We start from the raw sequence: 12,238 nt of genomic DNA, 5'->3' as shown, positions 1-12,238 counted from the left end.
CCTAATCAGATGCCATGCCTGAGTCTCACCATAACATATCTACCAGGGCTTTAGGAAAAGGAGCAAGAAAGCGCCTTATCCCATTATGAGTTTATTCCCCAGTTTCCCAGTTAGTGTCCTGAAATCTGACTAATTGTGATTAGTAGTTGAGTTGGGGGAGTTAAATGATAGAAACCGAATTTGAACTAGCTTAAGGGAAAAAAAAAAAAGGGAAGTTTCAGGAAGGAATGCTAGAGTATTTCACAGAAAACCAAGCTTCAGGAAGGGTAGGAATATGTCAGCTTCAAGAACCATCCAAACCAAAGATACCAGCAGAACTCTGTCTCTCACCTGTTCTTTGTTTATTTCTTACTGAGCAATATGGCAGGAAATGTGGCCACAGACATTACAGTTTTAAATCTCAGAATTTTAGCCACTTGAGAGAGACTGGCTCAACTTCCTAAGTCCCAAATCCAAAAATCCTAGGAAAGGAACTCATTGGGCCAGGTGCCCATTCCTGAACCAGTTAATGTGGTCAGATCATGAGGTGGCATAAGAACATGCCAGCTCCACTGAGAACTGAATGTGGCAACATTCCTAGAAGATGGTAGATGTGTTGAGCAGACAATCCCATATATAACCACTACAGGGTAGAACACTGGGGAGAAAGCTCCTTCAAAATACCAGCACTTAGTCTTGAACCAGATAAAAGCTACCCTGAAACATTGAACTCTTGATTCCTCAGTGTCTTTCATAAAATTTACTTGATACTTTGTTGTCAGCCATCAGAACACATCATGATACATCAGAACCTCATAGAAACAATTAGCCAAGTCATAACATCAACTTAAAGGAAAGTGAAAAAAAAAAAGTAGCTTCTTTGTCAAGAAGACTTCTCATTAGCAAAGCATGCTAACCCTGGTGGTGCCATTGTGCACATTCCATAAAGGCACCCTTGAATGTAAGCTAGGTTTTTAGATCTTATCCACAGTCAGTTACCACTGCACAGCTGTACATGATACTCCTACTCAACGTTAATTTAGCTCTTTGGAGTAAGTGGATCTGGGAATTGTCAGATGACCAAAAAAACAGAAAAGTAGGTATCAAAGAACTGTGCAGGGTATGAGATGTTACCTCACTTTCAGGCTAACAAGTTAGCCTGAGACAATTTCATGGGTACTGGTAGAAGACACCAGACTCCTGTGTCAAAGACAAAGGACAGTTTGTTACTCACAGCAGTAGCAGAAGCCAGGGTAACATCATTCTTGCCACTTCTCTGAGCCCCAATTTTCACAGGGTGACGCAATGAAGGCTAGGTAATGACTGCATATGCAGTGGGTTGCTTTAGAGGAGAGGATCCTTAGCATAGAAGATCGCAACCTTTCATAAGGGTCTGTTGGCAGACCTGTCCAACCTTTGCCCCAGAGGGAGGCCCTTAACCCAATTCCAAAGACTGCTTGCTGTACATCCTTGAAAAGATTTTCAGGAACAAAGTTGTTAATACCTTTGCTTAGAAGATGTACAGAACTGTGAGAGATCCATGGAGAACTGTTTCTCAGGACAACAAGAGAAGGGGAGGGGAGAAGGAAGAATGTAACATGTATGCCCTTAGATCAGGGGTCAGCCACCTTTTTCTGTAAAGGGTCCAGATAGTAAATATGTTAGGCATTGCAACTACTCGTCTCTTTCATTGTAGAGCCAAAAAGCAACCACCCACAATATGTCAAAGAACAGAATGGCCATGTTCCAATAAAACTTTATAAAACAAGCAGCAGGTGGTATTTGGCTTGTGGGCTGTAGTTTGCTGTCTCCTACCCAAGATGATTTGTTTTGTTCAAACTTAAGTATCTGCCTCCTTTCTTAAACCCTCATTTTCACAGCCCCAGTCTAGGTCATTCACTAATTAATTTACTTTTTACCTGTTTTTTTTTTAACATTTAATAAAATAATTGTTATTTATAAATTGTGAAGTAAGAAAAGCCATTCATGACATTTAGCATCTTAGAATATAAGCAGCCACAGATCATGTATATGGAATATAAGTAAGTAATCTGATGTACAAAATGTTGAACTAAAATCTTGCTCTCTTGTCAGGATTAATTGTATTACATATGGAAATTGATGAAGTATTTATGAAACCTACTGGTTTTATTGAACAAAATATCACCTATGTAGTTTAGAGAGTGGAGGAGGTTCGCTAAATATGACTTGTATGAACTTAGAAAATAGGTTAAAAAAAGCAATCAAACATTTTCAGTCAGCCCCTTTCTGTAGTTAAAAAAAGTGTATATTATTACCCCAGAGTGCCTTTATGAGGTATTTATTGTGAAAGAAAACATAGGTCTCTTTGCACTCTCATAGATAAGCTTTGAAGATTGTTAGGGAGGACCTTTTTTAGAAGTTAAAAGTGCTTCTTGAACTTGGTTGAGTGTGGAAAGAATGTGTGGAGAGAATTACACTGTTTTTCTTCCTTTGCACATTCCTTAGCATTGTTTTAACTATTATAATAAAGGTGCAGAATTTTGAGACAAAGTAGAAAAAAACAAATATTTGGGCCACGTGTCCCAGGGTTAGATTGAGAAAATCAGTTAACCAACTAAGACAAGCTGATAGCTCTTAAATGACTTAAGGCATACCTTCAAAGAACCTTATATCTAGAGTGCTAATTCCTGGCTGCCTGTAATCCAGACTCCTGCTTTTGTTCTGCTTTTCTCATGGTGCTCTACATGTGCCTCTCTCCAACTTTATCATTCTGTGTATATGATATTTAACTCTTGGATTTTTGTTGATGAGTTTTAAATTATTATTAAGTTTTTTGTCATCAGATGTCAGTGGCATAGTGAGCATGTTGAACAGGTTAATATGTACTCTCACAATTATAATAGAAAACCTAGTTTGGGAGAGTACACTTGTTAGGTAAAATTCTTGATTAGGCCTGTTTAATCACAAATTGATTTTTTTTTTTTTTTTTTTTAAAGCTTGCCCACGTCAGGTCAAGCCACATGCAATACTTTGACTTTGAATGGAAAGATAGCCACCATATGATTTTAGAAAGGCTGTGTTTCTTCACTTAATATGCTGCCTCTGATTCCACCCACAGTTGAATTTAACTAAGAGTCTAAGGTTCAGTGGAAGCATAAACAGATGATTAGCCGAGAAAATATTGGCGGGGGTGGGTGGAGGAATAAGCAACGCTTTGTTTTGCCAAACAATTGAATCACATTGTAGGGCTATAAGAAATAAAACAGTGTGGGACTGTTTTAACAGCTCCATCAAGGTTCAAAAACGTCTCCAACTAAATAATTAGAGTATCTGCATTTATAGACCATTGAGGAAGAGCTAATCATTAAATCATGTACAGATGATTTGTTAAGTATTTGGAGAAAAATAATTAAATATAGAGTAAATATACCTAAATCAGTTCCTCATGAATTAAAAAATTAGAACCATGAAAGCTCTAGAAGAAAATGTAAGTGAATAGTTATCTGATTTTGAGGTAGGGAAGAGCTTTTTAATCATTAAAGCAAAGGAAGAACCACCTTAAAAAGGAGGTCATAGTCTTCAGTTTACAGTGAAAGAAATTCAGGGTGAAAAAAGTTAAAGCAGTCAGGATTGGAAATGAAAGTATAAGATGTTCGTTATAGACGGATTATAATATCTTATAGTTTGAAAGCCCAAGAAAATCAAATGACAAATTATTAAAACTAATAAGAAAATTGGCAAAATGTCCAAATATAGTGTACCTAAGAAGAAAACAAAAACATTTATAAACTCTAAAAAAATTGAATATATTTATATAACTAAGATTATTCTCTTCTTTTTAGATATAGATTGTCAAAATAGTTTAATATATGCCTGCAGAGTACAGAAGAATTTTAATACTGTTTCGAAGGCATTTACTTTACATTTTTATATAATTTCTGACTTCATATCTATGTGTGTGATATCCTACTAATGTCTATTATTGTGATTAATACTTTAGGGAAAACAGGAGTTAAGTGTTATGAATTTTTGTATATTTTTAAGAATTAATAACTATATTCACTAATTCTTTTTTTTTTTTTCCTTTTTCCATTGTGCAATAGGTCAGTACTCCTGTCTTTGTACCGGTGAAAACTCATGTGCTGCTTCATCGGATGAGTGGAAAAGGACTAGCTGCCCATTATTTCTTTCCAAGACAGCCTTGCGTTTTTGGTGATAATATGGTCTCTGTGCAAATAACATTGAATAATACCACTGATTGGAAGGTAGAAAATATCCACATAGGGGAAAAGAAACTTCCTGTGGGCATGCAAATGCATGTTTTTAATCCAATAGGTAAGTAGTAATTCTCATTTAAAACTTTAACTGCATTTGATAATTAAATGTGTTCATTTTAAAGTAGAATGCATATTATTTTATTGACTATTAGCAAACTCAGTGTATATAAGTTTTTCCTTTTTAAACCGAATTTATCTTGTAAGATAAATACATGTCTTTCCCCTTAGTGAATTAGGTGCCAGCAGTGGTAATACCAGTACTAACGAAAGACTGTGTCTGGAGAATCACAATTTCCTCCCGTTTTTCCTATCTGTATCACCTTCCCCCACCTCTCTTTCTGGTCAGCTTCACTTCCTGCATGATTTTAGTCTGGCTTTTGGGTATTGTACCTTCCATATCTCTCCTTCCCCGTTTCCCTTCATATTCCATAGATTGAAAAGTGAAGGGAGCAAAGACTGAGAGGGTATGTACTATTCTGTTTGTCTTCCTTTCCATACATAGAAGGTAGAATAGCCCACAGTATGTTACTGGTATTTTTACACATCATGTTTTTTTAATCTGTTGCCACCATTTAAAAATCAGTATTTTTTTTTACATTAAAGGACAAACCAAGAAATCTCACTGTTCATGGATAAAGCACAAGATTATGGCGGTACAGGTGCTTTATTCCCACCTGCATGCAGCACAACCAGCCGATGCCAAGCCGGCTGCCCCTACCACGTAGCATGTGCTTTCCAGGCTACCTCAGTGCCCATTATATCACACTGTCTCTCCAGCTGTCATCCCCTTCCCTTTTTTAAGTGTTTTACAAAAAATACACCTTTTAAAAATTAAGTGTAACAATTGTATGGCTAACTTTGAGTTTAAAATAGTATAATAATTAGAATGTCTATCTCTCTTTTTGTTTTGTGTAAGTGGAGGCAGTCCTACAGTTTAGTTGGGAGAAGCTTCAGGCAAAATCTTAATTAAAAGTAATATAAGGTTTCTGTCACTGAATCCTTGAAATATTACCATCAAAAGGCTCCAGGTAGTTCCTTTTTATAATACTTTAGGTGAGCAAAAGCCTTTTGACCGGGTAACTCTGCCTTTATTCATTATTGTCTATCATATAGCTATTCTGTTTTTTCTCCCTCTTTGCCTGAGTGAGCTCTTTCACATTGTTGAATTCTCTCCTATCATTTTCATGAGTCATTCAGTAAAGAAGTCATTCTTGTGTTATATTTTTCCACAAAGAAAAAAAAATTCCTAGTAGATGAAATATGATAGACTTTTATAAGCAACCAAAGTAGAGAGAAGTAGAGTTAAAGTAAGTTGATTTCAGAACCCATGTAATACCCTCTTTGAAAAATAATTTGGTAATTAAGACACACTATTTAAAGACTATAGTGCCTGATTTTTATTGAATTATTTTATGAAGTTAGTATATTGCTAAGGAATTAAAGAATATCCCAATTTGTATTCTTTTTTACTGCTTGAAATCCAGCTTTTTTTACCTAGTTAAAAAATTAATTTAGTTTAAAAAGTGTCACGCAGCTGATATATGCATTGTCTGAAGGTTGAAAATGTTATCCAAAGGTTAAAACAGTAGAACAGTGTTATCATTTCTTTGAGCTGGCATAATGAGTTGATGAGTTGACCTTTTGTTGGCCTATGTAGAATAGAAGAAATAAGTATAATAAATTTCATAATATGGCCTTAACACCAAAATAAAATATCGATATATGCCATTACCTCAGTACTAGTAATAGGCTTTCTTTCCTTTTCTTTTCTTGGGCAAAGTTTTTGTAGTGTTTCGTTTGTTCTGTTGCCATTTATTGAATACCCTCAAGATACAGAATTCTTTCCCATGCAGTAATTTGTATGTAATACCACTTAGTCTCTTTCGTCAATAGGTAACAGTAGAGTTCAGAGTATGAAATATCTTAATTAGTCCAAAAAAAATCATAGGAATGCAACAAAGAACAAATACTGCATTTCATTTTTTGTGAAATAAGGGAAGTAAGATATTTGTTTTATTTAATAAGTACATATGCATATGTTAAGGAGTCCGGCGGCTTTCTTATTTGTCACCAATCTGTTCTCTTTTTTCTCTATAATATGAGATGACTTTTGTCAGGATTTTGCATGAAACTGGATTCCTTGCAAGAATATTAGGAATAAAGTGCCATTTTTTCCCAAAGAGATCAGGCACATGTACACAAGAGGTTTAAAACACACACACACACACACTCACTCACTCACTCACTCACTCACTCACTCACTCAAAGAGTAGCCTTAGGGTCTCTGCACTATATTCAGTGACTTTATGTTAACAATTGACAAGTTTGAGTTCAGCTAAGATTTCACTAGTTACTGTACAACTGTCACATCAAAGTAGATGGCATCTTGTGTGATTTAATTTTTCATTATTAATGGTGCAGTGTAATAGAGCCAGTGTTTTTCAGCCATTTCTGCATAACCCTCTCATGTATATTGCAATGATCCAGAAGCAGTATTCAACTACAGACACCCGACTGAATAAACTTTTCCAATGTAGTAAGCTTCAAATATAAAAATCTATTATATGAATAATTTTATGCTGATCATTTTGCTCTTGAAGCATTCATATAATAAAACATACCATTGATCATGAACTATCCTTCAGAATTAGTATGGCACTAAGCTCACAGTTAATTATCTTAAGACTGAGGAAGTTACAAAACTGTGTCAGACAGTGCCATCATCAAGGCATCTTGAGAACCGTCACTTTGTCAAATGAAATATGGGGATACGTGATGTAGAGAGATCTAAGTTCCGAATGCCATCATGCTTTGGAGATGACAGCATCTACTACCAATGTGGTGTCAGCTGCAAATAAGACCAAACCCCAGTACATCTGTGGCACAGAAGAAAACATCAAGGATTCACTGAAGAATAGTTTTGAGCAATGTGACTGACAAAACTATGAACTGATAAGGTGTAGCTTTAGGAGAAATGCAAGAAAACTATTATTATGGTAATTTACAATAAAGCTTGTTTGCCGAAGATTAGGTAGCAAGTCTTCTGGTACTTAACATGCCATCCTGGTAAATGTTAGGTTTATAAACAAATTAAATTCAAACTGGAATCAGCAAACCAACTAATAAATTAGCAAGCAAACCAATAACACTTTAAAAATCAGCATCAAACAAATACCTTCTTATAATGCCTAATCTTCACTGAGCTTTTGAGATATAAAAATATTTAGTATCTTAAGCTTATTGAATTGTTCTTTTGTTCTATCCATACCATCATTTCTGTAATGGTTAGCATTAAATGGCAAATTATACCTGTCAATAAGCCCTAGAATAATCACAGTCTACTGGATTAGTATGTGCTTGCTAAAATATAACTACATCTAATAATATATATGCAGAAGAGATAAAACTAAATATAAAGCTACTGTGCAATACAACTGCAGTTATACTAGAGACTTTAAGCAAAGTAGAAATCAAAAGTGAATGGTTTCTATTTAAATATAATAAATATACATAAATATTTATACTTAATAGGTATATGTTTAAGATCCCTCATTATTCTAATGCACAGCATTACACTTTGACTCTGGAATCATAAGCAGAATAAAATGGTGTTATTGTTTATCTTGAGTTTTATCATTATCAACTGAAAAAACACCAGTATTGTATATTGAAAGAGTTATTTCCCACACTTGATTAGTTGATAGATGAAGCTTCAGAAATTACAAATCTATGAAATGTCACTTTATTATTTATTTTTTTTCAAGATAATCTAATCTGCTACTAAATTTTCTTCCAGTAATTTTTTGACTAATGCAGTTAGACTTATTGTTTGGGGTTCCTATAATGCCAGTTGTCTTGGTTAATATCTGAGGACAACAAATTAATTTCTTCTTCCAGTGTTGCTTTAATTTGCATGTTTTAAATTTTGGATTTTTCCCCCAATGGAAATTTAGAACATTGTTGAAAATTTACTTTTTAAACCTAGAGTAAATATTCCATAGTTTCAAGTACACAATCTCTTAAAAGCACCCAGAGTCTGTTACAGTTGTTCCAAACAGGAAAACATTTATTTCCTTCTCACCTTCAATGCCTGTAAAGACAATATTGTAAAACATGAAATTTCTCAGGATGAGGTGTATTTCTGAAACAAATAGATATAATGTGTTCATTGAAGTATGGACAGAATTAAGTTGTGAAAAAGAGGCTTCAAGTGAAATTACTTTATAATTTGCTTTAATACTCTTAGTTTGAAATTATTCTTACAAGCCATCATTAAATTTGACTGTTTTAACCAAACTACAAACATTACATAAGATTTTAGTGTTTAGTCTTTTTCACATCCTCTGTGTTTCCATGTCTAAATTATCTTACCTCCTAGAATCTCTTGAGCCTGAGGGATCCATTACTGTTTCAATGGGTATTGACTTTTGTGATTCCACTCAGACTGCCAGTTTCCAGTTGTGGTAAGTTCAGTTGTTCATCTATATTTCATATTACTATAAACAATAGCAGATTAAAATCAAGGCTTTCAGCAGCTTTTTCTTTGAGAGACGAAACATTTACACAAACATGCTTTTCTTTGGTAATGTTTAGACTGCCATGGACAAATTATGTGCAATATATGTTTTTAGTATTTGTTACACAGATAGCCATTACAGTCTACCATATGTGGTTGAACTTCACAGTTTGTTGGCTAAAGTAAGAAGCTACTGCTAAATTTTTTTTTTTATGCTTATCTCTGTGCTTGTGGAAAATTTATGATAAAATTCATGAGGAAAACTCAGGAGAAATTAAAAACTTTAATAATATTGTTGGCTAGCCCAGAGAAGATATCTTTTGAAACATTTTATATGTTATCTCGAGCCTCTTAAGTGGAGAATTATTGATTCTGTCAGTACCAAAAACTCATAGATTTTTCCTTTAATTTACAAACTGCTTTTGATAAAATTCAAAAGAGAACATTTATCAGTTGGCAAAGGTTTCATAGGTGAATACTATTCAAAAGAGCTTTTCTAGAATTGTGTTTTATCATTGTTATTGTTTTATATAATGTTTATACATTTCTGATGAAATCCAGAAACTATTAGCAAACTAATGCAAAGCTATATTCATGCATCTTTAAGAATTATCTTTGAACTCATTTCTTTTGTATTTTTCTGATCTAAGATATGATGTGTTATTTTGATTTGAAGTTGTTCTTATTCTGAAAAGAATTGAGGCATTTTATTTATCTAAATTTTAGCTAGCTTCTAACAGAATTTTTTATGATAAAAATCTCCAGGTTTAGGAAATAGTCACTTTTAAATAAGTTTATAGGTTGAATATAGTGAACCTTTCTTTTTCATATACCTTTTCAGTTTACCAGTAATTCAGGCCTAATATTATACCATTTATTGCTGAGAACCTGCAATGATGAATATAAGCAATGTAGCATAACACATTGATTTTATGCAGATCATCACCTTTATGTTTTGGGAGGTCTACTATATTAGTGATATATAAAAACTGATTACTTTTCCCCACATTGCCTAGTAATTGTTTATTATTTTTCTATTAGACAAACAACACAGATCGATATTACTGAGCACAAGACTATGAGTAACATCATTCTAAATAGATTTACCTCCAACACCAGAGGTATATTCATTTTAATGATTTCGACAATGTGAGTCCAATGACAAAGCTTATGCACTAAGTTAGGGCAAGATTAAGAACTAAAAAAATTCTTCTTTCTTTTCAATTTGTATAAAAAACCTTTTATATTTCTATGCAATGAAGGGTTTTAAAAAAGGTTTTTTCATTACAAAGATTTTCTCTTTAGTCCATTACACAAGATTTGCGTCTTGTCTTTCACAATTAACTAAGTCCCTTTAGGATAAATATTTAGGTAATGTTTGATTTTTATCTTATGTTGGGAAGTGTATATAAACAGTTTTTTCTCAGTTTCTCTTAAACTAATTTTAGGAAAATGATGAATTTATTTTAGATAGAAAATAGCCTTAGCTATTATAAGCATTTACACTAATCTGTTTTTCTGTTGTGAAGGTATAAATTATTTATATATTTTAGATTTTTATTAAGGACATATGCACACTAAATCAAAAATTATTTTTGTGTGTGTTCCAAAAAGAACACTTTGTCTTGCATCAACTGTAATTGATCCTGAAGCAGTGTAATCACAATTACTCACTTTCTTAATTGACCTGCCCAAAATCAGAAAATGGAAACCGATCGACAGTGTTTAAATCAATAGATTCATAGTAGTGCTAGTGGGGGTAGGGAGATAGTGGTAATGGGTTGATCAATTGGTCTTAGATGCCAGTCACTGACTGTGCCTTTTGCATAGTAAATAGCACTTTTTCCTTAGTGATGAGATGTATTAGTTTTGGTAGTTCAATAAAAAGGAAAAAAAAGCAAGAATGGCCGATATTGAATTTTTTCCTCAAAATACATTATACAAATCAATACATAAAATTATGGGTAATAAGAGCATATTTGATAGGAAGCCTTCAGAAATGCTGAGAACATGGACTGTGAGCCTTTCAGGTACACTTCTATTTATTAAAAGAAAAGGAACCAGAGTAAAATGATCCTACTTTAGCTTCTAGATTAATTCTCTGTGTTATTATAGTTATATGATGCATATATAGATAGATAAAGCTATTATATGTGACTATGTAGTTATATGGACACTTGATAAGTATTAATGTCTCTTTTTTTGCTTTGCATTTTAAATGGTCATCAAATCAAGTCCTTGATTAAATTTATTGAGATTGAAAATATGTATAATATACATAAATGTATCTCTCTAAAAGTAGATGCAGTACATAAACAGGTCTCATCCTTGTGATTAGCAGATATTAATGTATTAACTAGTATGAAAAATTATATGGCTTGGCTCAAGTTAGAGGACTGAGCACTAACATCCGCCCCTCTTTTTGCCCGAAATCCATTAAAAAGACAGAAAATACATTCTTTAATAGAAAATGAGCACTAAAAAGAGAAAGAGTGCTATTAGCTGACCAGAAATTATGAAGAATTATTGCCAGTTAGAAAGCAAATGGGAGCAGATAAACAATAACAGAGAAAATAAAAACCACAGAGCAAAACACTCATGGGAGAAAACTACTATAATGGTAAGAACAAGTCTGGCAGAATATCAAACAAAGTGAACTAGCAAAAAGAAAAGTTAGGGTAAGACAGTATTAGGGAATTAAAGAATGACTTCCAACCTGCACTTCCCCAACCTTGCCCCTAGCAGCAGGCAGCATACACATTTAATCAGAGACCTAAAAATTACCCTGTAAAGAAAGTGAACAACTACTTGCCTGGGAAGGACTTTTGGTGAGGATGTGCCCTAAGAGAACAGCGGGGGTTGAGTTTATAGGAAGGAGGCCGGATGGTCAGAGATGAGATGAAATGCAGTTCTACCCAAGAGAATGATATTCTCAAGTCGCCTACCACGAGGGTAAAGCCAATCTTACATCTGTTGGTGAAGAGATAAGGCCATTGCCTGCCTGCCTCCCAACTTCATGACCGTAACCAGTCATGTCTCACCCACTTAAGAAAACTCCAGCCAGCCCACCAGGGGAGAGGAGACCCATAGAAATAACACTCACTAACATGTATCGAGCAGTAGCTGTGTGCTAGGCACTGTTCTAAACACTGCATTGTGTGTGTTAGTTTACTTAATTCTCAAAACATGCCTATGAGGTGAGTATTATTATTATTCCATTTTAGAGGTGAGTAAACTAAGGCACAGGAAGAAAACTTGCCCAAAATCTTATAGCTAATATGCATCAGAACTTGCTTTGTTTGTTAATTAACCTGGTCCTTCATTATAAATATAAACAGACAGCTTAGGATGACCAGACTTTTGAGGGAAAGCCTCAATTTGAAAGGGAAAGCTCAAAATGACTTACAAAGACTTACCAATTGTGAAGGGAGCAATTTGAGAAAGAAAAGAGATACCTTTAAAAATTACAACTAATATCTGATTC

At 33.9% G+C, this 12,238-nt stretch overlaps 1 protein-coding gene across 5 annotated transcripts in view; it reads left to right on the top strand.

Moving 5' to 3' along the window:
- The window catches only part of AP3B1 (adaptor related protein complex 3 subunit beta 1), a 273,106-nt gene that overhangs the window by 228,537 nt on the left and 32,331 nt on the right, over positions 1–12,238 (top strand). For all 5 annotated transcript variants that reach the window (XR_010941991.1, XM_067731062.1, XM_067731061.1 and 2 more), the window contains 2 exons: positions 4,065–4,296; positions 8,617–8,701. Coding sequence is in view for 4 of the 5 variants with exons in the window: in XM_067731062.1 (XP_067587163.1) it covers positions 4,065–4,296; positions 8,617–8,701 (317 nt within the window). In the remaining variant the exon portion in view is untranslated. The remainder of the gene's footprint in view (positions 1–4,064; positions 4,297–8,616; positions 8,702–12,238) is intronic.

This window comes from Pseudorca crassidens, chromosome 3, assembly GCF_039906515.1.
Source record: "Pseudorca crassidens isolate mPseCra1 chromosome 3, mPseCra1.hap1, whole genome shotgun sequence".
Lineage (NCBI taxonomy): Eukaryota > Metazoa > Chordata > Mammalia > Artiodactyla > Delphinidae > Pseudorca > Pseudorca crassidens.
The sequence above is the reverse complement of the archived record's forward strand: the minus strand, read 5'-3'. Positions and strand labels throughout refer to the sequence as shown.